This window comes from Sciurus vulgaris (assembly GCF_902686455.1).
Source record: "Sciurus vulgaris genome assembly, chromosome: 12".
Classification (NCBI taxonomy): Eukaryota; Metazoa; Chordata; class Mammalia; order Rodentia; family Sciuridae; genus Sciurus; species Sciurus vulgaris.
Window position 1 is genome coordinate 51,118,924 of NC_136473.1, and position 21,762 is coordinate 51,140,685.

Genomic DNA, 21,762 nt, shown 5'->3' on the forward strand with positions numbered 1-21,762 from the left:
TCAAGATGAGGAGAAAAAATAGCAAAAAACAAAAGTGGAAGAGGGAGAGAATAAGGGAATTCAGCTGTTAGTGGGAGAAGGAAGAAGAGAGAAATGAGAAACAATCAAGTAAAAGACAAAACAAAAATGCCATAACCCTCATACAAGGCAAGGAAAACTAGCTGCATTGAAAATGCTGAGGATGGGCTGGGGATATAGCTCAGTTGGTGGAGTGCTTGGAGTAGGTTTTACTCCATGATGCACAGCTGCAGAATTAGGCCTGTCTCTTGGGGAGTGGCTCAGTACCACGTTGAATCTGCAGGGGAAAGGAGGGGCTGACCTTCCAGAAGAGTCCATGGTGAGCGATCACCTCTCTGATGAGATATTGGCCATCTCTCCTGCTCAGCCAGTACTTCAGAAGAGCCATTTCCATTCATTATGGGGGTAAACCTGTGTTTTCCCAAAGTCCACCTTCATCATCTATATCTAAACATATCAGCAATAATTACTAAGTGATTTTTTCCTAAAGAGAAACACATTAGAATTGGTATTCATTAAATATTTAAGTTGATAGATTTGTAAGGTGGTATAAAAACCCGTTTCCTTTAGAATAATACCTTTAAAAAATGATTTAAATCAGTTCACTTTTAACCCTTTGCTAATGCAGTTTAGTTCAGTATTAATAGCCATAGTTTAGAATTGCCAAGAAGAAAGCAAGGATTGTTTCATTGTATTACAGGTTTTGGTAGGGTGTTCTAAAAATCTGTCCTGCATATCCTCTGAGGACTCTTTTCTAGTGTGTATGTGCAGAAGAATGAGTTCATATATTAAATAATAAGAGCAGTATTCAGATGGTGCTTTATATGGAACTGTCATGAGCCATGATATTGTCTGCTCTGGAAGTGACAAAAGGGCTCTGTGTGAATAGAACCCCACCCAGGATTTTAATTCATTTCTACAAATGTTAACATCTTGTTCTTTGTCTGGCTCCTATTTGGCACTCAATAGAATCTGTTGAATGGGAGAATGAATGAGTGCTTACCATGTGTAATGCACTATTGTAATGGAGTCAAATATGACCTGTGGTCTCAAGAAACCACATTCTAATAGATACACATACAAACCTAGAGAACCCTTTTCCCAGTTCCCTTGTTTTATACTCAAGTAGATTATTATCTTGGCTGCAGGTTGTTTTGTTTTGTTTTTTTTTTTTTTTTCTGCTTGTTTTTTCGCATGTGTCAAGCATAACAGGAGAACATAGGATGCAATAATCAATTCCGTTAAAAAGGCATCACAGAGGAAACAACAATGGTGTGAATGTCTTAGACACAAAAGCGAAAGAAAATTCTAAGGGTCATAGGTGTGGGATGGAAACCCTTCTCAGGGAATAACAAATAGTCCACTATTGCAAGGTAATTAATGTGAGCAATCAGTGGTGGGCAAAGGTGTATGTTCTGAACCAGTTTGTGAAGAATCTTGAATATCATATGAAGGACTTTAATTTTAAAAAAATGGTATAAACTGATTTTTAAAAAAGAACAGGGGGTGATGCTGTGATTTAATATGAATTTTAGAAGAGACTGATATCAATACAGAGAAAGACTTAAGAAGGAGAACAAAGATTGTTGACAATAATATTTATGCTGAGACCATTGTAAAAATGTAAATGATGATGGTGATCTCCCAAAAAGCAGAATCAGTGGAAATAGGGATAAAGAAATAGCCTACCCAACATTCCTCCATTCAGGTAGTCGCATACCCATTCATCTACCCACCCACCCACCCATACATACATGCACTCAGTCAAAACATACTTGCAAAGTACCATAGCAGTGTCCAGACTCCCCCTGTTGAAGGAGATTGAGGATGCTTCTCTTGTTCCACATAGCTGCAGATGTTCATCTTCCAGGTGGTTCTTCACCTGGCAAGGATAGGGGACACTGCTGCGTATGCAGGCCAGGGGCTCCACTTCCAGCCTGCTGGGGCCGGAGCCTGGGTAGCTGTGCCTCAAGCTACATCTCTTTTGGACAGTGACTCTTTGCTTCCAGGACTCGAGAGGTTGAGCAGGATCTGGGTGCTCACAACCTGGATGCAGTCCCAGACAACCAGGGGTAACACCAGGGCTCTATGAATGGGCAAAGATATATGTCCAAGTAGTGAGTTCTGAGAGTTGGGGCTGTGGCCAAGTTGAGGAACCTACCGCTGCCCCAGACAACTAGCTGCTGAGGAAGAGCAGGAAGCCCTGGAGCAGGAGGTAGAGAAATGGGGGAAGAGATCTTAAAAACTTTTGCTCAGTCTCTGGTATCCTGATAGCTGCTAAGGGGTCATTTTAACATAGCCATAACTGTAGGAATGGTGGGACAAGTCAATGACCTGTTCCTGTTTAAAAAGTAAACACAGAAATGTTCTGAAATGATGCTTCAATTAAATAATGGAAAGAATTCCAATATATAGTTTTCTATTAAAGGTAAAATTAAGGTGAGTCTGGTCTGCAGACGAGAGGTGGGAGACCTGCATATATGCTGTAAAGTTCTTCTGAGGGTATTTGCTGGTTACCCATCAAAGTTCACTCTCCAGACCATGTATTTTGCACGTGCCTCTGAATTCACCTAAAGAGCCTTCTATTGCTACCTCAGTTCAATTCCAGTGGAGACAGGGAAAGGCACAGTGGCTTGTGGCAGAGGAACAAAGCCAGGATTGAGCACGTAGAAAAAGTTGGATTGGGGAGTGACAGGACCTGTTCAGCATTCTGAAGTTCCCACCCAGGCACAAAGCCTGCTTTCCCCCAGGTGCGAGCTTGTCCTGAGCATGTCTGGAACACTCAGGACAACTGCCAATAGGGTTTCACATTTGAAAGAAAACTGTGGGCGGGTGTTGGCCCCGCCCACGGCCTCGCCCCTGCGCGCTCTGAGGAACCCTCCACGGCCCAGCCAATCAGAATGGTGTATGGGCGCGCTCTGGCGTTTGGAAGGACGCCTGGCAACAACAGTTTCCTAGTGGCCAGCTGGCGAACTGTAGAGCTTTTGCTTTTGGGGCGCTGTGAGCAGACCCAATTGACTGGCTCCTTTGGAAGTGTAGTAGATTGAAGGGGAGATTTTTGTTGAGTCGGGAGGAAGTGCGTCTCACCTCTGAGTCCCTCCCTGGCCCGGGCAGACTCGGGAGCAGGGGCCCTCGGGCTCCTCTCCTGGCACTACAATGGAGTGCCTGGGCTTTGGGCTCAGGCGGTGTCACAGAGGTCATTCCAGGAGGTACCAGTCTGGGTATGTCCCTGGAAATAGTGTTCTCAAGGCTGTGACTGTCGGTAATGTGTCAAAAGTGGAGCGAATGGTCCGTCGTGGAGACGGTGGAATCAATGAGAGGGATGAGAAGAACAGGTAGGTAATTGAGCTGGAACCCGCTGGCAAGGGGCCAGACAAGCTGGCAGACCACATGTGGGCGAAGTGAGCAACCTCCAGGCTTTGTGGAGGGGGAGAACACCGAGAGTTCGGGTCTCCCCTCCCCAAGATATTTGACTTTCCTGCCCTTTGAATCTCCCCAGCCTCTGGGTCCAGCAATTTTTGGAAGGGGTAGTGCCTAGCCACGCTATTGAGTAGCCAAATCCTTTGTTTTTTCTTCTTTTTGGGAAGGGGAGGATTGAACCAAGGGAGTGTGTTCTAGACTCACAGGTGAAGCCAAACCTCAAGGCTAAGAGGAAGCGTTCTGAAGTTGTTTACCAAAATAAAAATCAAAATGCCCTGTATATCAGCAAATTTCAGCTAAATCAATGTGCTTTCAAAATATTTATAGTGTATATAGGCATTAAAAATAAACCTTCCATTTATTAATGTTTCTTTCAAATCATTAAGGAAAATCTGGAAGAGTGAATTCTGTATCATTTCATGCTTGTTGGGTATCAGACCAATGGGCCTCATGCACGCTAAGCAAGCATCCTTGACTAAAGTGCATTCCATCAGATCTCCAAGTGACACATGAACATATTTAAAAGTGTTTATTAGCATTCTTCATAGAATGAATTTTAAGTTTTTTTCTTTTAAAAACTTTCATTGGGAACTGGGGTGCACTCAACCTCTGAGCCACTTTTTCATTGTTTTTCAATTACTTTTTGTTGTAATATTTTGAGGCAGGGTCTGGCTAAGTGTCTTGAGAATTCAGTATGTTGTTGAGGGTGCCTTTGAACCTGGAGTCCTGCAGCCTCAGACTCCAGTGTGGCTGAGTTTAAAGGCATCTGCCACCTTGCAGTGCTGAAGTACTGTTTTGCAGTTAAAATTCAAGTGAAAACGAAGAGTATTGATTCTTACACTGCTTCTTTAAAGTGTAATTTGCTTATGCTTTTTCCAATAATTAATATGATGGTAAATACTATGTGGCAGTTTAAAATACCTGTGTCCTCAGTCATCACTTTCATGATGCCAGAAGATTTTTGGTAAATAATTAGGTAACCTTTTCCATTGTCTACACAGTTTCAAATACCAATGTATTTTGAAAAACCCATTAGACTTAATAAGCTATTTGGAATGCATCTGTCAGAAGCAAAAATTGTTGATGATTGAAGGTGCCATCGATATGGACTGAAGTGGGAAGATGTATTTTTGTGTATCAATTGAGAAAAAAGCCAGTTTTTTTCATATACATGCTAATTGATTGTGGTCTCATGTTACCAAAAATACATACAAAATGTTTAAAGAATCATCATTTGAAGACATTTGAATTATAACAAAATTTCGTTTCCTTTTCATAATAGTGAAAGGCTTCTTGACATAATATGTGGGTATTCGGTATCTGTTTTACAATTTGTTTTTTGCCTCCAGAAATTATAGTGATTCAGCATGTTGACATTTTTGGAGATCTTGTTTTTGGTCTTTCCCTATGCTAAACTGTGATCAAAGGTTTCTGGGCACTTCTACTTACTCCACAAGCTGTAGTAGAAGAATATTACTAATGAAATTACCCTCAGGAAGAGCAAGTATATATATCTTGCATGTATCAGATTCTGCTTTCTGACTTTTGTGTTTGCACGTGTGGTTGGTCTTTGGTATGTTCTACCAACTTTTAACCTTCTCTGAAATAAAAGAAATCTCCTTATCTGTACTTCCATATTTTAGTCTGAGTACATTTTATCCTATGTGTTTGCTTTTTCTTTGTACCACTTTAATACACACGTGAAGATGATAATATATGAACCACTTACGTGCATCACTATGGACATTGAAGAAAACAAATACAAGTAAATGTTCATTAGTATTTCAAACATTTTACTCTAAAAATTTTTTTGTCAAAAAATATTGAGCTCACATATTCTCTTTGATTTCTTTCAATCCATTTATTCACCAGACACAATCTGACCATTTGTTAGGTAGCAGACATATTGTCCTGTTTCTAGGACCCTTCCATCATGTCACTCTCCCCAGTCTAGCAAAGTGAGATACTAAAGTGAAGTGATATAACTCAATTGCACTTGAAGTGTTTCCTCACTCCTGTGTTGTATATCTTCCTGAAAATTCCTTTCATTTTCATAGGACTGCTCTGCATTATGCCTGTGTCTATGACCAGCCCAAAGTGGTGACATTCCTGATAAAGATGCATTGTGATGTCAACATCTGTGACGATGACAACAGCACAGCACTCATTAAGGTAGATAGTAGCTGAAGATGGGTTTGAATAGAATTCTAGAATGAAGGTGCATTTTTTTTTTTTTTTAACTCAAAATGGTTAGTTGATAAACCTGTGGCCTGTTAAACTTGAATTCCTGGAACTGATGATCCTTTCCTTGGTGCAATCCTGACAGGCTGTACAATTCCAGGCGGAGGAGTGTGCCATGATTTTGCTGCAGTCTAGTGCAGATCCAAATGTGACGGACGCCAGTGGCAACACTGCCCTGCACTATGCTGTCTACAGTAAGAGCACGTGCATGGCAGCAAACCTGCTTATGCACAAGGCGATGATTGAAGCAAAAAACAAGGTATGTTTAGATCAACTTTATTTACAATTATTTGACATCTATTTCTTTGAACAGTGATAGATATGGGCAATTTCAATATTTATCCTTTCAAAGAGTACTAGAAGATACAGTTTCCTTTAAGGTAAAGTAAATATTTATTAAAAGAAGAGAAATTTTAGATGTAATTTTTTCCAATAACTTTATGAACCAATTTTTTCCAATAAGTGTAAAACAGTGCAGGAGAGCAGAATGTGCCTTGGAAATATGCTTCAACTCTGCGTGTGTGTGTGGTGCTGGGGATAGAACACAGGGGTGTTGTTACCACTGCCCACATGACCAGTCATTTTTTTTCCTTGTTTGTAATTCTTTTTGTATTTGCTTTTTAAATTTGTTCTTTGTAGTGGTACATGAGAGTGAAATGTATTTTTTTTTCTTTTTTTTTTTTTTATTGTAAACAAATGGGATACATGTTGTTTCTCTGTTTGTACATGGCGTAAAGGCATACCATTTGTGTAATCATAAATTTACATAGAGCAATGTTGTTTGATTCATTCTGTTATTTTTTCCCTTCCCCCCACCCCTCTTTACCCTCTATACAGTAGTTCCTTCCTCCATACTTGCCCCCCTCCCTAACCCTAACTCTAACCCTTCCCTCCCCCCCATTATGTGTCATCCTCCACTTATTAGCGATATCATTCGTCCTTTGGCTTTTTGAGATTGGCTTATCTCACTTAGCATGATATTCTCCAATTTCATCCATTTGCCTGCAAATGTCATAATTTTATCATTCTTTATGGCTGAGTAATATTCCATAGTATATATATACCACAGTTTCTTTATCCACTCATCAATTGAAGGGCATCTAGGTTGGTTCCACAGTCTGGCTATTGTGAATTGAGCAGCTATGAACATTGATGTGGCTGTATTTCTGAAGTATGCAGATTTTAAGTCCTTTGGGTATAGGCCAAGGAGTGGGATAGCTGGGTCAAATGGTGGTTCCATTCCAAGTTTTCTAAGGAATCTCCACACTGCTTTCCAGAGTGGCTGCACTAATTTGCAGCCCCACCAGCAGTGTATGAGTGTACCTTTCTCCCCACATCCTCGCCAACACCTGTTGTTGCTCGTATTCTTGATAATCGCCATTCTAATTGGGGTGAGATGGAATCTTAGGGTGGTTTTGATTTGCATTTCTCTTATTACTAGAGATGTTGAACATTTTTCCATATGTTTGTTGATTGCTTGTAGATCTTCTTCTGTGAAGTGTCTATTCATTTCCTTAGCCCATTTGTTGACTGGACTATTTGAATTCTTGGAGTAGAGTTTTTTGAGTTCTTTATAGATTCTGGAGATTAGTGCTCTATCTGAAGTATGATTGGCAAAGATATTCTCCCACTCTGTAGGCTCTTTCTTCGCATTGCTGATAGTTTCCTTTGCTGAGAGAAAGCTTTTTAGTTTGAATCTATCCCAGTGGTTGATTCTAGCTTTTATTTCTTGTGCTATGGGAGTCCTGTTAAGGAAGTCTGATCCTAGACCAACAAGGTGAAGATTTGGACCTACTTTTTCTTCTATAATCTGCAGGGTCTCTGGTCTGATTCCGAGGTCCTTAATCCATTTTGAGTTTAGTTTCGTGCATGGTGAGAGATATGGGTTTAGTTTCATTCTGTTGCATATGGATTTCCAATTCTCCCAGCACCATTTGTTGAAGAGGCTATCTTTTCTCCATTGCATATTTTTGGCCCCTTTGTCTAGTATGAGAAAATTGTATTTATTTGGGTTTGTGTCCGTGTCCTCTATTCTGTACCATTGATCTACCTTTCTATTTTGGTACCAATACCATGCCGTTTTTGTTACTATTGCTTTATAGTAGAGTTGAAGATCTGGTATTGCAATACCCCCGTTTCACTCTTCCTGCTAAGGATTGCTTTAGCTATTCTGGGTTTCTTATTCTTCCAGATGAATTTCATAATTGCTTGCTCTATTTCTGTAAGGTACACAATTGGCATTTTAATTGGAATTGCATTGAATTTGTATAGCACTTTAGGTAGTATGGCCATTTTGACAATATTAATTCTTCCTCTCCAAGAACATGGAAGATCTTTCCATCTTCTAAGGTGTTCTTTAATTTCTTTCTTTAGTGTTGTATAGCTCTCATTGTAGAGGTCTTTCACCTCTTTTGTGAGATTGATTCCCAAGTATTTTATTTTTTTCGAGGCTATTGTGAATGGGGTAGTTTTCCTAATTTCTCTTTCTGAAGATTCATCACTTATGTATAAAAATGCGTTGGATTTATGGGCATTGATCTTGTAACCTGCTACTTTACTGAAATCACTTATGAGTTCTAAGAGTCTTCTGGTGGAATTTCCAGGTTCCTCTAAATATATAATCATGTCATCAGCGAACAGGGATAGTTTGAGTTCTTCTTTTCCAATTCGTATCCCTTTAATTTCTTTGGTTTGTCTAATTGCTCTGGCCAGAGTCTCAAGAACGATGTTGAATAGAAGTGGTGAAAGAGGGCATCCCTGCCTTGTTCCAGTTTTTAGGGGGAATGCTTTCAGTTTTTCACCATTTAGAATGATATTAGCCATGGGCTTAGCATAAATGGCCTTTACAATGTTAAGGAATGTTCCCACTATCCCTATTTTTTCTAGTGTTTTGAGCATGAAGGGGTGCTGTATTTTATCAAATGCTTTTTCTGCATCGATTGAAATAATCATGTGATTCTTGACTTTAAGTCTATTAATATGGTGAATTATGTTTATTGATTTCCGGATGTTGAACCAACCTTGCATCCCTGGGATGAAACCCACTTGATCATGGTGCACTATCTTTTTAATATGTTTTTGTATGCGATTTGCTAAAATTTTGTGGAGAATTTTTGCGTCGATGTTCATTAAGGATATTGGTCTGAAATTTTCTTTCCTTGATGAGTCTCTGTCTGGTTTAGGTATCAGTGTGATATTGGCTTCATAGAATGAGTTTGGGAGGGTTCCCTCCTCTTCTATTTTATGGAATACTTTGAGAAGTATTGGAATGAGCTCTTCCTTAAAGGTTTTGTAGAACTCGGCTGAGAACCCATCTGGTCCCGGACTTTTCTTTGTTGGTAGGCTTTTGATGACTTCTTCTATTTCAGTACTTGAAATTGGTCTATTTAAATTGTTTATGTCCTCCTCATTCAGTTTAGGCAATTCATATGTCTCTAGAAACCTGTTGATGTCTTCGAAATTTTCTATTTTGTTGGAGTATAGATTTTCAAAATAGCTTCTAATTATGTTTTGTATTTCCATCCTGTCTGTTGTGATATTTCCTTGTTCATTCCGAATTTTAGTGATTTGGGTTTTCTCTCGTCTTCTCTTTGTTAGTGTGGCTAAAGGTTTATCAATTTTGTTTATTTTTTCGAAGAACCAACTATTTATTTTGTCAATTTTTTGTATTGTTTCTTTTGTTTCAATTTCATTGATTTCAGCTCTGAGTTTAACTATTTCCTGTCTTCTACTACTTTTGGTGCTGTTCTGTTCTTCTTTTTCTAAGGCTTTGAGCTGTAGTGTTAGGTTGTTTATTTGTTGAGTTTTACTTCTTTTATTAAATGCGCTCCATGAAATAAATTTCCCTCTAAGTACTGCTTTCATAGTGTCCCAGAGATTTTGATATGATGTTTCTTTGTTCTCATTTACCTCTAAGAATTTTTTAATTTCCTTCCTAATATCTTCTGTTATCCATTCATCATATAATAGCATATTGTTTAATCTCCAGATGTTGGAATAGTTTCTGTGTTTTACTCTTTCATTTATTTCTAACTTCAATCCATTATGATCTGATAGAATACATGCTAGTGTCTCTATCTTCTTGTATTTGCTAACATTAGCTTTGTGGCATAATATATGGTCTATTTTAGAGAAGGATCCATGTGCTGCTGAGAAGAAAGTGTATTCACTCTTGGTTGGATGGAATATTCTATAAATGTCCGTTAAGTCTAAATTATTGATTGTGTTGTTGAGATCTATGGTTTCTTTGTTCAATTTTTGTCTGGAAGATCTGTCCAGTGGTGAGAGCGGCGTGTTAAAATCACCTAGTGTTATTGTGTTGTGGTCTATTTGGTTTCTGAAATTGAGAAGAATTTGACATACATAGATGAGCCACTGTTTGGGGCATAGATGTTTATGATTGTTATATCTTGCTGATTTATGCTTCCCTTAAGCAGTATGAAATGACCTTCTTTATCCCTTCTAACTTTGGCTTGAAGTCCACATTATCGGAAATGAGGATGGATACTCCAGCTTTTTTGCTGAGTCCATGTGCATGATGTTTTTCCCCATCCTTTCACCTTTAATCTATGGGTATCTTTTTCTATGAGGTGAGTCTCTTGCAGGCAACATATTGTTGGATCTTTCTTTTTAATCCAGTCTGCCAGTCTATGTCTTTTGATTGATGAATTCAGGCCATTAACATTCAGGGTTATTATAGAGAAATGATTTGGTTTCCCGGTCATTTGGTTCATTTTTAAAATTTTGTTTATTTATTTGTTTGACACAACTTGGCTCCTCCTTTATTTGACAATTCCTTTAGGATAATTCCTCCCTTTGCTGATTTGCTTCTTTGTTTTTCATCTCTTCCTCATGGAATATTTTGTTGAGAATGTTCTGTAATGCTGGCTTTCTTTTTGTAAATTCTTTTAGCTTTTGTTTATCATGGAAGGATTTTATTTCATCGTCAAATTTGAAGGTAAGTTTTGCTGGGTATAAGATTCTTGGTTGGCATCCATTTTCTTTCAGGGCTTGAAAAATGTTGTTCCAGGACCTTCTAGCTTTTAGGGTCTGGATTGAAAAATCTGCTGATATGCGTATTGGTTTCCCCCTGAATGTAATTTGGTTCTTTTCTCTCACAGCCTTTAAAATTCTGTCTTTATTTTGTATGTTAGGTATTTTCATTATAATGTGCCTTGGTGTGGGTCTGTTGTAATTTTGTGTATTTGGAGTCCTGTAAGCCTCTTGAACTTGATTTTCCATTTCATTCTTCAGATTTGGGAAATTTTCTGATATTATTTCATTGAATAGGTTGTTCATTCCTTTGGCTTGTTTCTCTAGGCCTTCCTCAATCCCAATAATTCTTAAATTTGGCCTTTTCATGATATCCCATAGTTCTTGTAGATTCTGTTCATGATTTCTTACCATCTTCTCTGTTTGTTCAGCTTTGTTTTCAAGGTTAAATATTTTGTCTTCAATGTCTGAGGTTCTGTCTTCCAGGTGTTCTATCCTATTGGATATGCTTTCTATGGAGTTCTTAATTTGGTTTATTGTTTCCTTCATGTCAAGGATTTCTGTTTGGTTTTTTTTCAATATCTCTAACTCTTTATTGAAATGATCTTTTGCTTCCTGTATTTGCTCTTTTAACTGTCGATTGGTGCGATCATTCAATGCTTTCATTTGCTCTTTCATCTCCTCGTTTGCTTCTCTGATCATTTTAATTATGTACATTCTGAACTCCTTTTCTGTCATTTCTTGTGCCATGCTGTCATTGGGTTTTATTGATGTAACATCTAGATTTGTTTGCAGCATTTTCTTTCCGTGTTTTCTCATATTGTTCAGATATCAGTGGACCGCTGAGATATTGCAGATTTCCTCTGTTGATTTACAATGTCCCTGAAGATTTCTATATATATCCCCTCTTAGCCTTCAGTAGGCTGAAGTCTTGGAGGAAGTTGATAATGCGGTGCTGCACAAGGAAGCTGCCTCTCTAGGAGTGGTGGCCTTCAGGTGGGGTATATTCCCTGCTAGTGGGCAGAGGTGCCTCCACTTGTTGACCAATGGTCATCCAAAGGGGACCTAGGCTGTGGGCTGAGGCAAGGCCTGTTTGGGCCTGTGTCTCTGGTTTTACCGTCCTTGTGGGGAAACCTCACCAGGCAGGGAAGACTCACCCAGTGGGGAGGTCTCGCTGGTCAGTTTCCTCCTAGAGGTTCCCCTCAATTTACAGCTACTGCCTGGGCTGGGCTGCCTTCCTCTGCAAAGTTTCCAGGGGCCCGGCCCTACCTCCTGGGCCTGGGAGCCTCACCCTTCGCAGATGAATCTCCTTAGGCTGCCCCTCCTCAGAGAATTTGCCCATAGGCCTGGAACCTTCGCTCCGTCCTAAGCCTGTCTCTGTGCGGCTCTTCCACCCAGAAGCCTCCTAGATCCTGGGACCCTGTTCTGCACCTAATCACCTGGCTGCGTGGCCCCTCCTCTGAGCAGCCACCTGTGGCCCCGAACAATCGCTCTGAGTCCCAGAGACCCGCCACAGGCCTCTTCCTCCAGACAGCCGCCCAGTATGCCGGTGCGGTCACTAGGAGTCCAAGAAACTCACTTCGTGCCTCCTCCTCCCACCAACCACCCGTAGCCCGGGGCAATCAATCACTCCGAGTCGAAGTGACCCTCCCCGTTCCTCCTCCTTCTCCAGATAACCCCCCGGGTGTTCAGGAGCAGTCCCTCTGAGTGGCTCTGAATCCACGTGACCCGCTGCATGGGTCCTCTGGGCACCGCCCGGAGCTCTGGTGCGGCCACTCAAGACCAAGCGTCCCACCACGCTTCTCCTCCAGGCAGCCCCCCTGTGTTCAGGAGCTGTCACTTTAAGACCAAACAACTCACCACTCGCCTTCTCCTCTGAGCAGCCGCCTGGAGCGCTAATGCTGTCACTGCGAGTCCAAAGGACCCGCCGCGCTCCTTCTCCTCCTTCTCCTACTCCTCCGGGCAGGCCCCAGGGTTCAGAAGTGGTCAGAGTCCAAACAGCTCGCCACGCAGCCCCTTCTCTGGCAACCGCCTGTAGCTCCCGTGTAGTCACCCGAATCCAAGCGGCCGCTCCTCTTCCTCCTCGTCCTCAGGGCAGGCCCCGGTGTTCAGAAGCGTCGTTCTGATTCCAAACAGCTCGCCGCGCGGCTTCTCCTCTGGCAACCGCCTGCAGCTCTGGCGCAGTCTCTCCGAATCCAAGTGGCCACGCTCCTCTCCTCCTCCTCAGGGCAGGCCCCGGTGTCCTGAGTCCACACAGTTCTCCCCGTCACTCCTCCCCCGGGCAGCCGCCGGAGCCCCAGTGGCTGCTCCGAGTCCCAGCGCTGTGCCGAGCGGCCTCCTCTAGGGCGCTCCCAGCTATCCGAGTTCACTGCTCCAGCGGGGGGAGGGGCGTCTCCCCGGCAGTTCTACTTCACAAAGTTTCCTGCGTTCCGGGACCCCCGTCCCATCCGGGATGCCCCCCCAGGGGGTGAGAGTCACCCGGCTACTTTGAGTTGGTCCCAAGCGTCCCAATATCTCCTCTCTTGAATCCTGAGTCCTGGAGCAACACGAAATGCAGCCACCCTCTAGGCCGCCATCTTGAAAACCTCGTGAAATGTATTTTGACATATCATACATACTGGAGAGCAGTCCTCTTTTTGTTTTATTTGAGACAGAGTCTTGCTAAAATGACCAGAGAGATTTTCAAGTTTTTATTCTCCTACCCTCAGCTACTCAGCAGCTGGTACTTCAGGAGTGTAGTCCTGCGCCCAGTCAGGAATTGGGCTTGATCTTAAAATGCAAACCAAAAAAAAAGATTTTGATAAGCAAGCAGAATTTCATTACTGTTGACGAGTTCTATAAACATGACTTATCTCTCAGTGGTTAGTCTCAATTAGGGAAAATGGCAAGTAAAAGAAATGAGAAATAAATAGACCTATATGAAAGTTATGTAGTTAGGGAAAAGGAGAAAAAAAGGTCAGGGTGACTTCTGAAAACCATTTCCATTTGCGTATGAACAGGGTCTTTTCACATTTGTGGAAAATAAGAATTCCTTGTTTGTGAATGAAACTTTCAGACTTGGAAACGTGCACAGAGATTCATTTTAGGAGGAGTCAGATGTTAGGTTGAGGAGGTGCTACAGAAGAGGAATGGATAGATAATTGACTGTCAAATTGTCCATTTCTGGCGGAGGGAGCTACCTGAAGAAGGGTTTAAGCCCTTCTCTGAAATCTGTAATGCCTTACTGGGAGGTAGGAGAGATTTTCACTTTTATTTTTGATAGCATTTCAGATAATGGCATTATTACTGGACAGGTCTCCCATTTTTCCCCTGCCTGGGAAAGTCATGGAGTATTTTCTGTACATGACTATCTTATACATAACTGAAATGAAACTTAATTCAGAGCTCCCTGAAATTAGAGCTCCTTGAAACTCTAATTCCTAAAGTATTAGTGATTCCCACCAATGATTGTTGCCCCATAAGCATTAAGAAATGTTAGATTCCTTTCTCACTGGACGTAGAATATACTGTTTTTATAATATTTCAGAAGCAGATGATCAAATAATTTTTCTGTTCTGGTACAGTACTCCTGGGAAAGTAAGTATGCTTCAGAGTATAGAATGAGAAGCCATGCTGTGCAGATGAGCATCTAACTCACCCATTCAATGAGAAATACTTCAATATTTTATTACTAAATGTTAAGGTTCTTGTCTTTCCGAGTCAAACATAGAGCCCCTGCCCTCAAACAGGTCTTGGTTCAAGTGTGGAGCAATCCTATTAGTGCATAGTACCATGGTAAAAGGAAGTTTCCTGGAGTCAGTCTGTGTTTCCAGTGAGTTGTGGAGATGGCTGAATGTCCCTTTGGCACCATAGGCAGGGGAGGCCCATCTCAAAGGGAAGGAGCAGCAGTGATCTAAGGACGAAGAGCTACTGTGTGTTTTCTTTCTTTATTATAAATTCATTTTCATATGGTCCTTTATACGATTTCCAGTGCAGTTGTTACAGTATATACCTGTGTGAATCTGAAGTGTCCTGTGTTTTCTTACAGGACAGCCTCACTCCACTATTACTTGCGTTGAATGAAAACAATCAGCAAATGGCAGAATTCCTAGTGGACATGGGAGCAAGCATCCACGCGACAGATCATCATGGACGGTACAGCCTTTTACTTTTCCTCTGTTCCTTTTGACCTTAGTGTGGTGTAAAATGGTAAGAATACATGAGTCAGAAATGTTCGGTTAATGGGAAGAAGTGGATTCTCTTACAATGTTTGGGACATCATAAGCACTTTCAGCATAAACCATCAGTCATCAGTTATTAAGGGTGGGCAGCACAACAGCAGTACACAACATTGTTCTTTTACCATTGCAGTGAAGAGTGATGTTTTGTTATTTATCATCAGATTTTGTTGCAACTGTGCTTTTCTAATTAGTTAATGGAATTTCATAGTATTTTGATTAGCTTTGAAAATTGGTCCTATTCATTGGCATTTGAGTATCGAATTTCCCATCCTTGTCATCTGATTTTTAAACATCTGCTTCTTTAATACTTGCCTTTAGAATTCTGAAGTTGAAAGCAGTGTTCCAAATCATTTTGTCTTTTGGATGCTGTTTGAATTAAATTGCTTTTCATGAAAAAGATTGATACTCGGGTATCTATATAGGACACTTGATTGCTGTTATTTGTTGGTGTTCCTGTTTTTCTTTTTTGAGTCTTAACAAATTTTGATGTTCTTCTTAATTGGAATGGTGAGATTTAAGAAAAGCAGCCTGAACTGGTTAATCTTTTGCTTCCCTCAAGAAAAGTCATACTTTTTTGACAAAGGGAAAAGTTATGGTGGACTATTCAATTTACACAAGACTGGGTTTGTTTTTACATGAGAATTGTACTACCTTGGTAATAGTACCTTTCAACAAACACGTTTCCTGTTGTGAAAAGGATGAAGTGGTTGTAAGTTTTATACAACAGCACATTTGTTTGTAGCTTACAATATTTTTATCAACATCATACGTGAAACACCTATGACCAGCATTATGAAGACTATTTTCACATGAATATTGTAATACTATATTTTTAATAAGCATATTCTGATTATCCTTATAAACATTATCAGTGTATTACTACTATCATTACTATTCCAATTTTAATCCTGAAAGCTGTTTTATTTCTTAGATTTTCAGCTGTTTATGAATTACAGCACAAGACTCTATTTTAGGCAAATAGTAGAGACTCATTCACTTCAGTTCATCCCTAATTCAAATAAATGACTTCAGCCTAGTGCACCAAAGGGCATTAAATTAGTAAATTCTACACTGTGTGACCCGAGTGGGTCAAGACACTTCCTGTCTCCTCCTTTTATCCCTGAAGTTCTTGTACATACATGAACCCTGAAGTGCTCTAGAGGTTTGTTTGCATGTGCAAATGGTTAATGTTACAGGGACAGGCAAGATATGAAACTGGTAGTATAGATCAGGTGAGCTGTTGGAATAACTTCATTAGGGTTCCTGAGGTGAAGTTCTTTCTCTGCTCTTTCAGAACATCATTGATGCTTGCAGCAGGACACAAAAGCAAAGGAACAATCAGGCTGCTGCTGCAAAAAGGTGTTGACGTATGTTTGAAAGATCACTCTGGTAGGACCGCATTGTCCTATGCAGTCAATTGCAGTGATAACCTGTAAGTGTTTACATGAAATGCTACTTTATATTGAAAGGAGGATCGAAGTCATTACAAGAATTGCACCTTCTATATCAGGTTTCAGCTGAATTCTGGTAGTTCTGGTAATTTGGCAAAGCAGCCATGAAACCAAGATCACTAAACAAAGTTAGAGAAGTCAGATGTTGCAAAGGTTGTGGTTTTCTTTCAGAACTTTGTTCCATCCAAGAGTTGGGGTTTGACACTAGGGACTCGGGCATGTTAGGCAGGTTCTCCTCTTCTTCTGTGCAGAACACCCAAGCCCTACCTAAGGACATTGAACAGCTTATAGTTATGAATATCAGTATCATCCAGAATCCCTGTGCATGGGGTTCCAAGAGTGTCACCTGTTTGATGTTAAATTAGTTAAATTTAGCAAATAATCTTGTGAATTTCCTATGAAGAGGAAATTAATTTCCTGTTAAGAGCTAGTACCTTCAACCATACCCCCTAATTTTTTCAAGAAACTAAGGCTGTTCTTTAGTCAAGGAAAAGAACACTCTTTCTTTCACAGGTAGAGTAGAAGAAAAGGACATCATTATCACTCCTTTGATACTACTGTTACAATGATGCTCTTGAAATTTCCTCTTGCATTTAGCTAATAAATAACGTCTACTGCCAGGTTGCACTAACTGATCCAGACCCCCTCACTGTTCATGGTAATGCATGCACAGACTTGTAAGGTAGACACTTTATGAATTCATGTTCATTTGTGCTTACTCATCATTCCCAAAGTGGAATCACAGGCATTGGCATCTGGACCTCTTATTTTAGCCACATATAGTGAGGAACCTGACCTTTCCACTTAGTGTCAGAGTTTCGTGGAGCTGACATATTGTTTGGGACTTTCATGGTGAGTTAGGCTATAAGGCATCACTCTAAACCTTCGGATAGGTTCCAGAAATGTTTCAGGAGGTGATCACTTCTGATTCTTCTGTGGTCCCAGATCTGTACCCAATGAGCCTTTCCATGTGTAAAGAACTTTTTCTTAAGTCATGGGAGGAGCAATATCCTCTTTCCCTTGGGTGGGTTCCATCATTCCATTGTCCCTCAAGTGATCATTTTCCTGTAGTAATGAAACTCTCCCAATAGTGTATATCCCTCAAATTTTTATAGATATTTTAAAATTAGCCTTAGGAGGACATGGAGTACAATTTTATGAAATTGAAGAAAACTTGGATTTAAGAGAGCTAAACTTCATCCTGTTTCAGTACTCTTTCCATATAAAGCAGGGTTTTGCATTCCTGGTCACTGGAGATAAATGCGAAGATTAAGCATTATTCTGACAAAGAGCTCCTGGTTAAGAGTTTCGATAGGTCGGGAAAGAGTAGGAATAGTCCAAGTCATGTCTTCCAGCTTTCATTATTTTTCTGCCTGGATGAGACTGATTGGTTCAATCATAGGTGACAGTTATAGTATTTAATTTAATGGGATGATATATTTATAAATTGGTTTAACCAACCATTACTTGGCTGACTTCTCTGAAATTATAGATTCAAATACTAGCTAATGACCCAAGTTAGGACTTGATCTTTTCTGAGTACTTCAATATTGGAAAATGAGGGAAAACACAGCTTGATTGGTGTTTGCAATTCCTGAATACTTCAGAATAGGGAACAAATTATTACATTGCTTTCCTCTTTCTCTGAGCATGGTTTTATAACATCCCATTAAATCTCCAGCCCAGTGAACTGAAGCAGTAAAATGCATATTGTTAAAAGAAAACTTAGGGAAATGACTTGTTGAACAACAATAGGCTGGTGCTTAGAAGCTGGAACTTCTTCAAAGTTCAGGGTACCTTCTGGCCCGGGAAGTCAGGGATAGCATGACCTCATTGAAAGTGCCAGTATCATGTGCCAAACCGTGAGGTCTTTGATTCATGTCTGCCTCACTTTCCCTTTTTGTCCTTTCATTACTATCTTCAAAAATATTTGTTGATTTTACAAACTTGAAGTGTGAGTGCTAAAGTTCTGTTAATAGAGCTGACTATGTGATCTGGTCTTATTTGATATATTTGCTAAATGTTTTCCAGATCAGTATTAAAATAGTAATTTTATTTATTCCTTTTTTCACATGTCAGTAAAGAAATAACTGTTGCATATGAAGCAAAGCAATGTGAAATGTTTCAAAATAAATACCCAGGTAAGACTCTGATCAGGAATTACTCTTAATAACTTTTATGTATGTATGTTTGTGTGTATGTGGAGATGAGGATTATGAACCCAGTACCTCACATGTGTGAGGGAAGCACTGTGCCCCTTAGCCACAATCCTACCCCGTGAGTTACTCTTGGTTCTACTGATCTAGATAAAAATGGAAGTGTAGCAATATTTAAACCACAAAAGAGCAAACTAAAATATCAAAAAATGGATTATATTCTTGTAAATATGAACCAGTGATTTTTTTTCAATGGTTTTTAATTCAGTATGATCTAAGAATATAAGGTTTACAATTTGTAAGATGAAAGAATATTTTCTATAGTAAATATCCAAATTTTAATTCTAGTTCTGAAATCCTGTATGTTTTCAGATCAATAAGAAAGAGTTTTGAGTTGTGTTTTCTCATTAGTTTCATTTTAGCCAGTTATAGTCCATGGAATATCAAGTGTTTCTTTTAGTTTTCATAGTATATGTATTATTAAAATCAGTGAATAGATAGTATGACGCCATTTGTGCCACAGGCCAAGTGATTTGTGTCATCACAACAGGATGAAGTATTCTATGAATCTTAGGGATTATTCTCTTCAGAATAGAATCAAACTTTGTTTAGTGTATTTTCAAGGATGTTTAAATTAGGAACCTAATATACATATCCTGTTGAATTCAACTTTAGCTGTTTCTGATGTTATGGCATCTAGGCCTTGCTGTAATATACAGTGACTTTAGCATCAGTAGGTGTCTTTTAAAAATTAAATACTTCTTTGTGTATCTCAAGCATCAAAAATGTAGGTGATGGTTAAAGTTACATTGTTTGAGAAAATAAAAGTAGACATTTGTCTTGAAATTGTTTTTGTTTTTAAAGTTTTATAAAGATTCAGTTTATAAGTATTCTACGTTGCTTATTTAAACTAAATGTATATGGATTCGTCAGCAGAAATACTTGCAGGAATGACATCAGAGGAAGAGCAGACAAGACTTCATGTCTGTGAAGTTAATGAACTAAAGGTATATTTTCAATGATCATTCTGCTTTAATCATGTTCTCTTTGTTTTCATAATGAATATAAGGCCAAGGGAAATTACTGTTTGAGCGTTGCCCTTTAGAATCAAAACATCATATTTTGATATTTAATATTAAAATACGTTTAGCTGGTTGTCAATTTAAACTATTCTTAAAACCTAAATAACTTGTAGCCAAAGTCCATCCTTGGAATGGAGGCATTAATTTCTCTGTATATTGGATGGACTTCCATTTGTGTAACATTGTTACCAACTGCAGAGGGCCCCTGGGAATTTGAGTCTCAGGTTGTGGGAAATATTCTCATAATCTCATAATCTTTGCTCCTTAATCATCTGAAGACTTTCTGTCATTTGTCCAAGTGGACTGTGAACAGGGAAACTAATGCAGGAGAGGTGGTTGTTAAAGAGTTGTTACTTGCTCAAAGTATCTTGCTGTGTTGATTTAGAGAAAAACACTTTTCATTCAAGTGAACAATCAAGAGAATATTGGGAAGAGAGTGAGAAAGTGAGACAAGAGTGAGTAGGGATACAAAAATGTAATTCAGCTTGAGCATGCGAGCTAATATTCTGAATGTTTGTTGTGCTTTCAAGGTTATAAGTTTTTTTAAATTTTTTGTCAAAATATTGAAAGCATAGTTCCAGGATGACTTTAGATATTTAAAAGCTAGTGGGGGTTCTGTGGGCCAGGTGTGAAGGTGCTGGGGTTGGTAGTAAAGTAGCATGCGGGGCAAGGTGGATTGGGGGAAGGTGGCTAAGCTATTTGTCAAGTCGGGGGACCTGGCTGACCATGTCCACCAGACCCAGCTTTCCTGGGCCAGGTGGATCAGGGCCAGGTGCTGGGTCCTACGGGTTGATGCTGAACCTTTGTGCCACACCAGGTGGTTCTCTTGGCCAAGTGACAGCTTGACATGCAGAGTTGTGGGCTGATAGTGAAGCTAAGGGTCTAGTAGGCAGAGCAGTGGGCTTGGTTGGGGGACTTGGAGGGTTGGGAGAATAGCGAGGGAGTGGCATACTGGTGATGAAATTGGTAGGTCCTGAAGACCCTGGGATCAGTGGGTATTGGACTTTGGTGGGAGTCAGGGAAACAAATGATCATGCTGTCACATTTTTCAAAAATCACCAGTCTCATGAGTTTTGTTATTTGTTTTTCTTTTTTTTTTTTTTTGATTCATCTGTTTACATGATTTTGTTACATCATGTAATACAAAATTGTATTTCCATTTGAGCATTGCAACTCACATTGTATACATTTGTTGTGCTTTCAAAGTTACAGATTTTTTCATTGTCAAAATTTTGAAAGCATAGTTCCAACATGACTGTAAATATTTAGAAACAACTGTGTATCCCTCCGCACATTTAAAAAAAAAAAAAAAACAAAAAAACAGTGTCCTGCAAATTTTTTTTTTTTTTTTTTTTTTTGGTGGTTGTGCTGGGGATCGAACCCAGGGCACTCTATCAACTGAGCTATCTCCCCAGCCCCTCCTGCATTTTTTGAATCAGCTGTTTACATGGTGGTGTTATCAAAAGATGGGTAAGTTTAGACATGTGTGGTTTCATCACATTAGGAGCACACACCCCCAGCCAAACATTTGGTACCTGACTCCCAAGTTAGAAGACAAGGTTTAAGGTACACTGAGTTTTATAGATTGAAACACAAAAACAAAGAACAACCATTCAGAGATATTATGTAAGAGACAACTAGATGAGGCTTCCTATTGTTCTCCAATACATTCAATTACTTTAACTAAATTACACATGTAATGTATCTGATGGGATAAAATTCATCTGACTGATTTGATGAAATTTATGATCCAGCATAATGGAATTGATGGAACCATTGCCTTAGGTTTTTTTCCCATAAAATGCTAGGTCACAAGACTAGGTGTGTGGATGGGATCCTTTACACTTCCTTGAAGAGTGTTCCCATATTCTAAGCAGAATATCAGGCTAGAGCGGTAAATATTTCCACTTCCTCAGGCTGTGCAACTTAACTGATGGTTATTGATTGTGAAATCAGAAAACAAGTTCATTTTCCAGTGTTGTATATTCGCAACTCCGCAGTTTCACTCTGTCCCTCATTCTGTGGTAACTTTGGCCTTAACTTCAGTGACAACCATTCCCATTTTTAAAACCCCAGACTCCATATGAGAAAAGTGTTAAAGGCAGCGGTGGAAAGAGTAGCTTAGTGCGGAAACGGGAAAGCTGCCTGTAGCTCCTGAAGCCCCATGAAGTCTGTTCTCTAA

The 21,762-nt window shown here is 39.8% G+C and overlaps 1 protein-coding gene across 5 annotated transcripts in view; it reads left to right on the top strand.

Annotated features, from left to right (window-relative positions):
• Positions 1-2,883: 2,883 nt before the first annotated feature.
• LOC306641183 (uncharacterized protein) overlaps positions 2,884-21,762 on the top strand; it is a 42,721-nt gene continuing 23,842 nt past the window's right edge. The window contains exons 1-7 of one of the 5 annotated variants that reach the window (XM_079106113.1): positions 2,884-3,353; positions 5,496-5,610; positions 5,765-5,938; positions 14,699-14,805; positions 16,186-16,323; positions 18,422-18,483; positions 19,432-19,505. In XM_079106113.1, coding sequence (XP_078962239.1) covers positions 3,175-3,353; positions 5,496-5,610; positions 5,765-5,938; positions 14,699-14,805; positions 16,186-16,323; positions 18,422-18,483; positions 19,432-19,505 — 849 coding nt within the window. In that variant the 5' untranslated portion in view covers positions 2,884-3,174. The remainder of the gene's footprint in view (positions 3,354-5,495; positions 5,611-5,764; positions 5,939-14,698; positions 14,806-16,185; positions 16,324-18,421; positions 18,484-19,431; positions 19,506-21,762) is intronic. The other 4 variants (XR_013758051.1, XM_079106111.1, XR_013758052.1 and 1 more) reach the window with 4 other exon arrangements.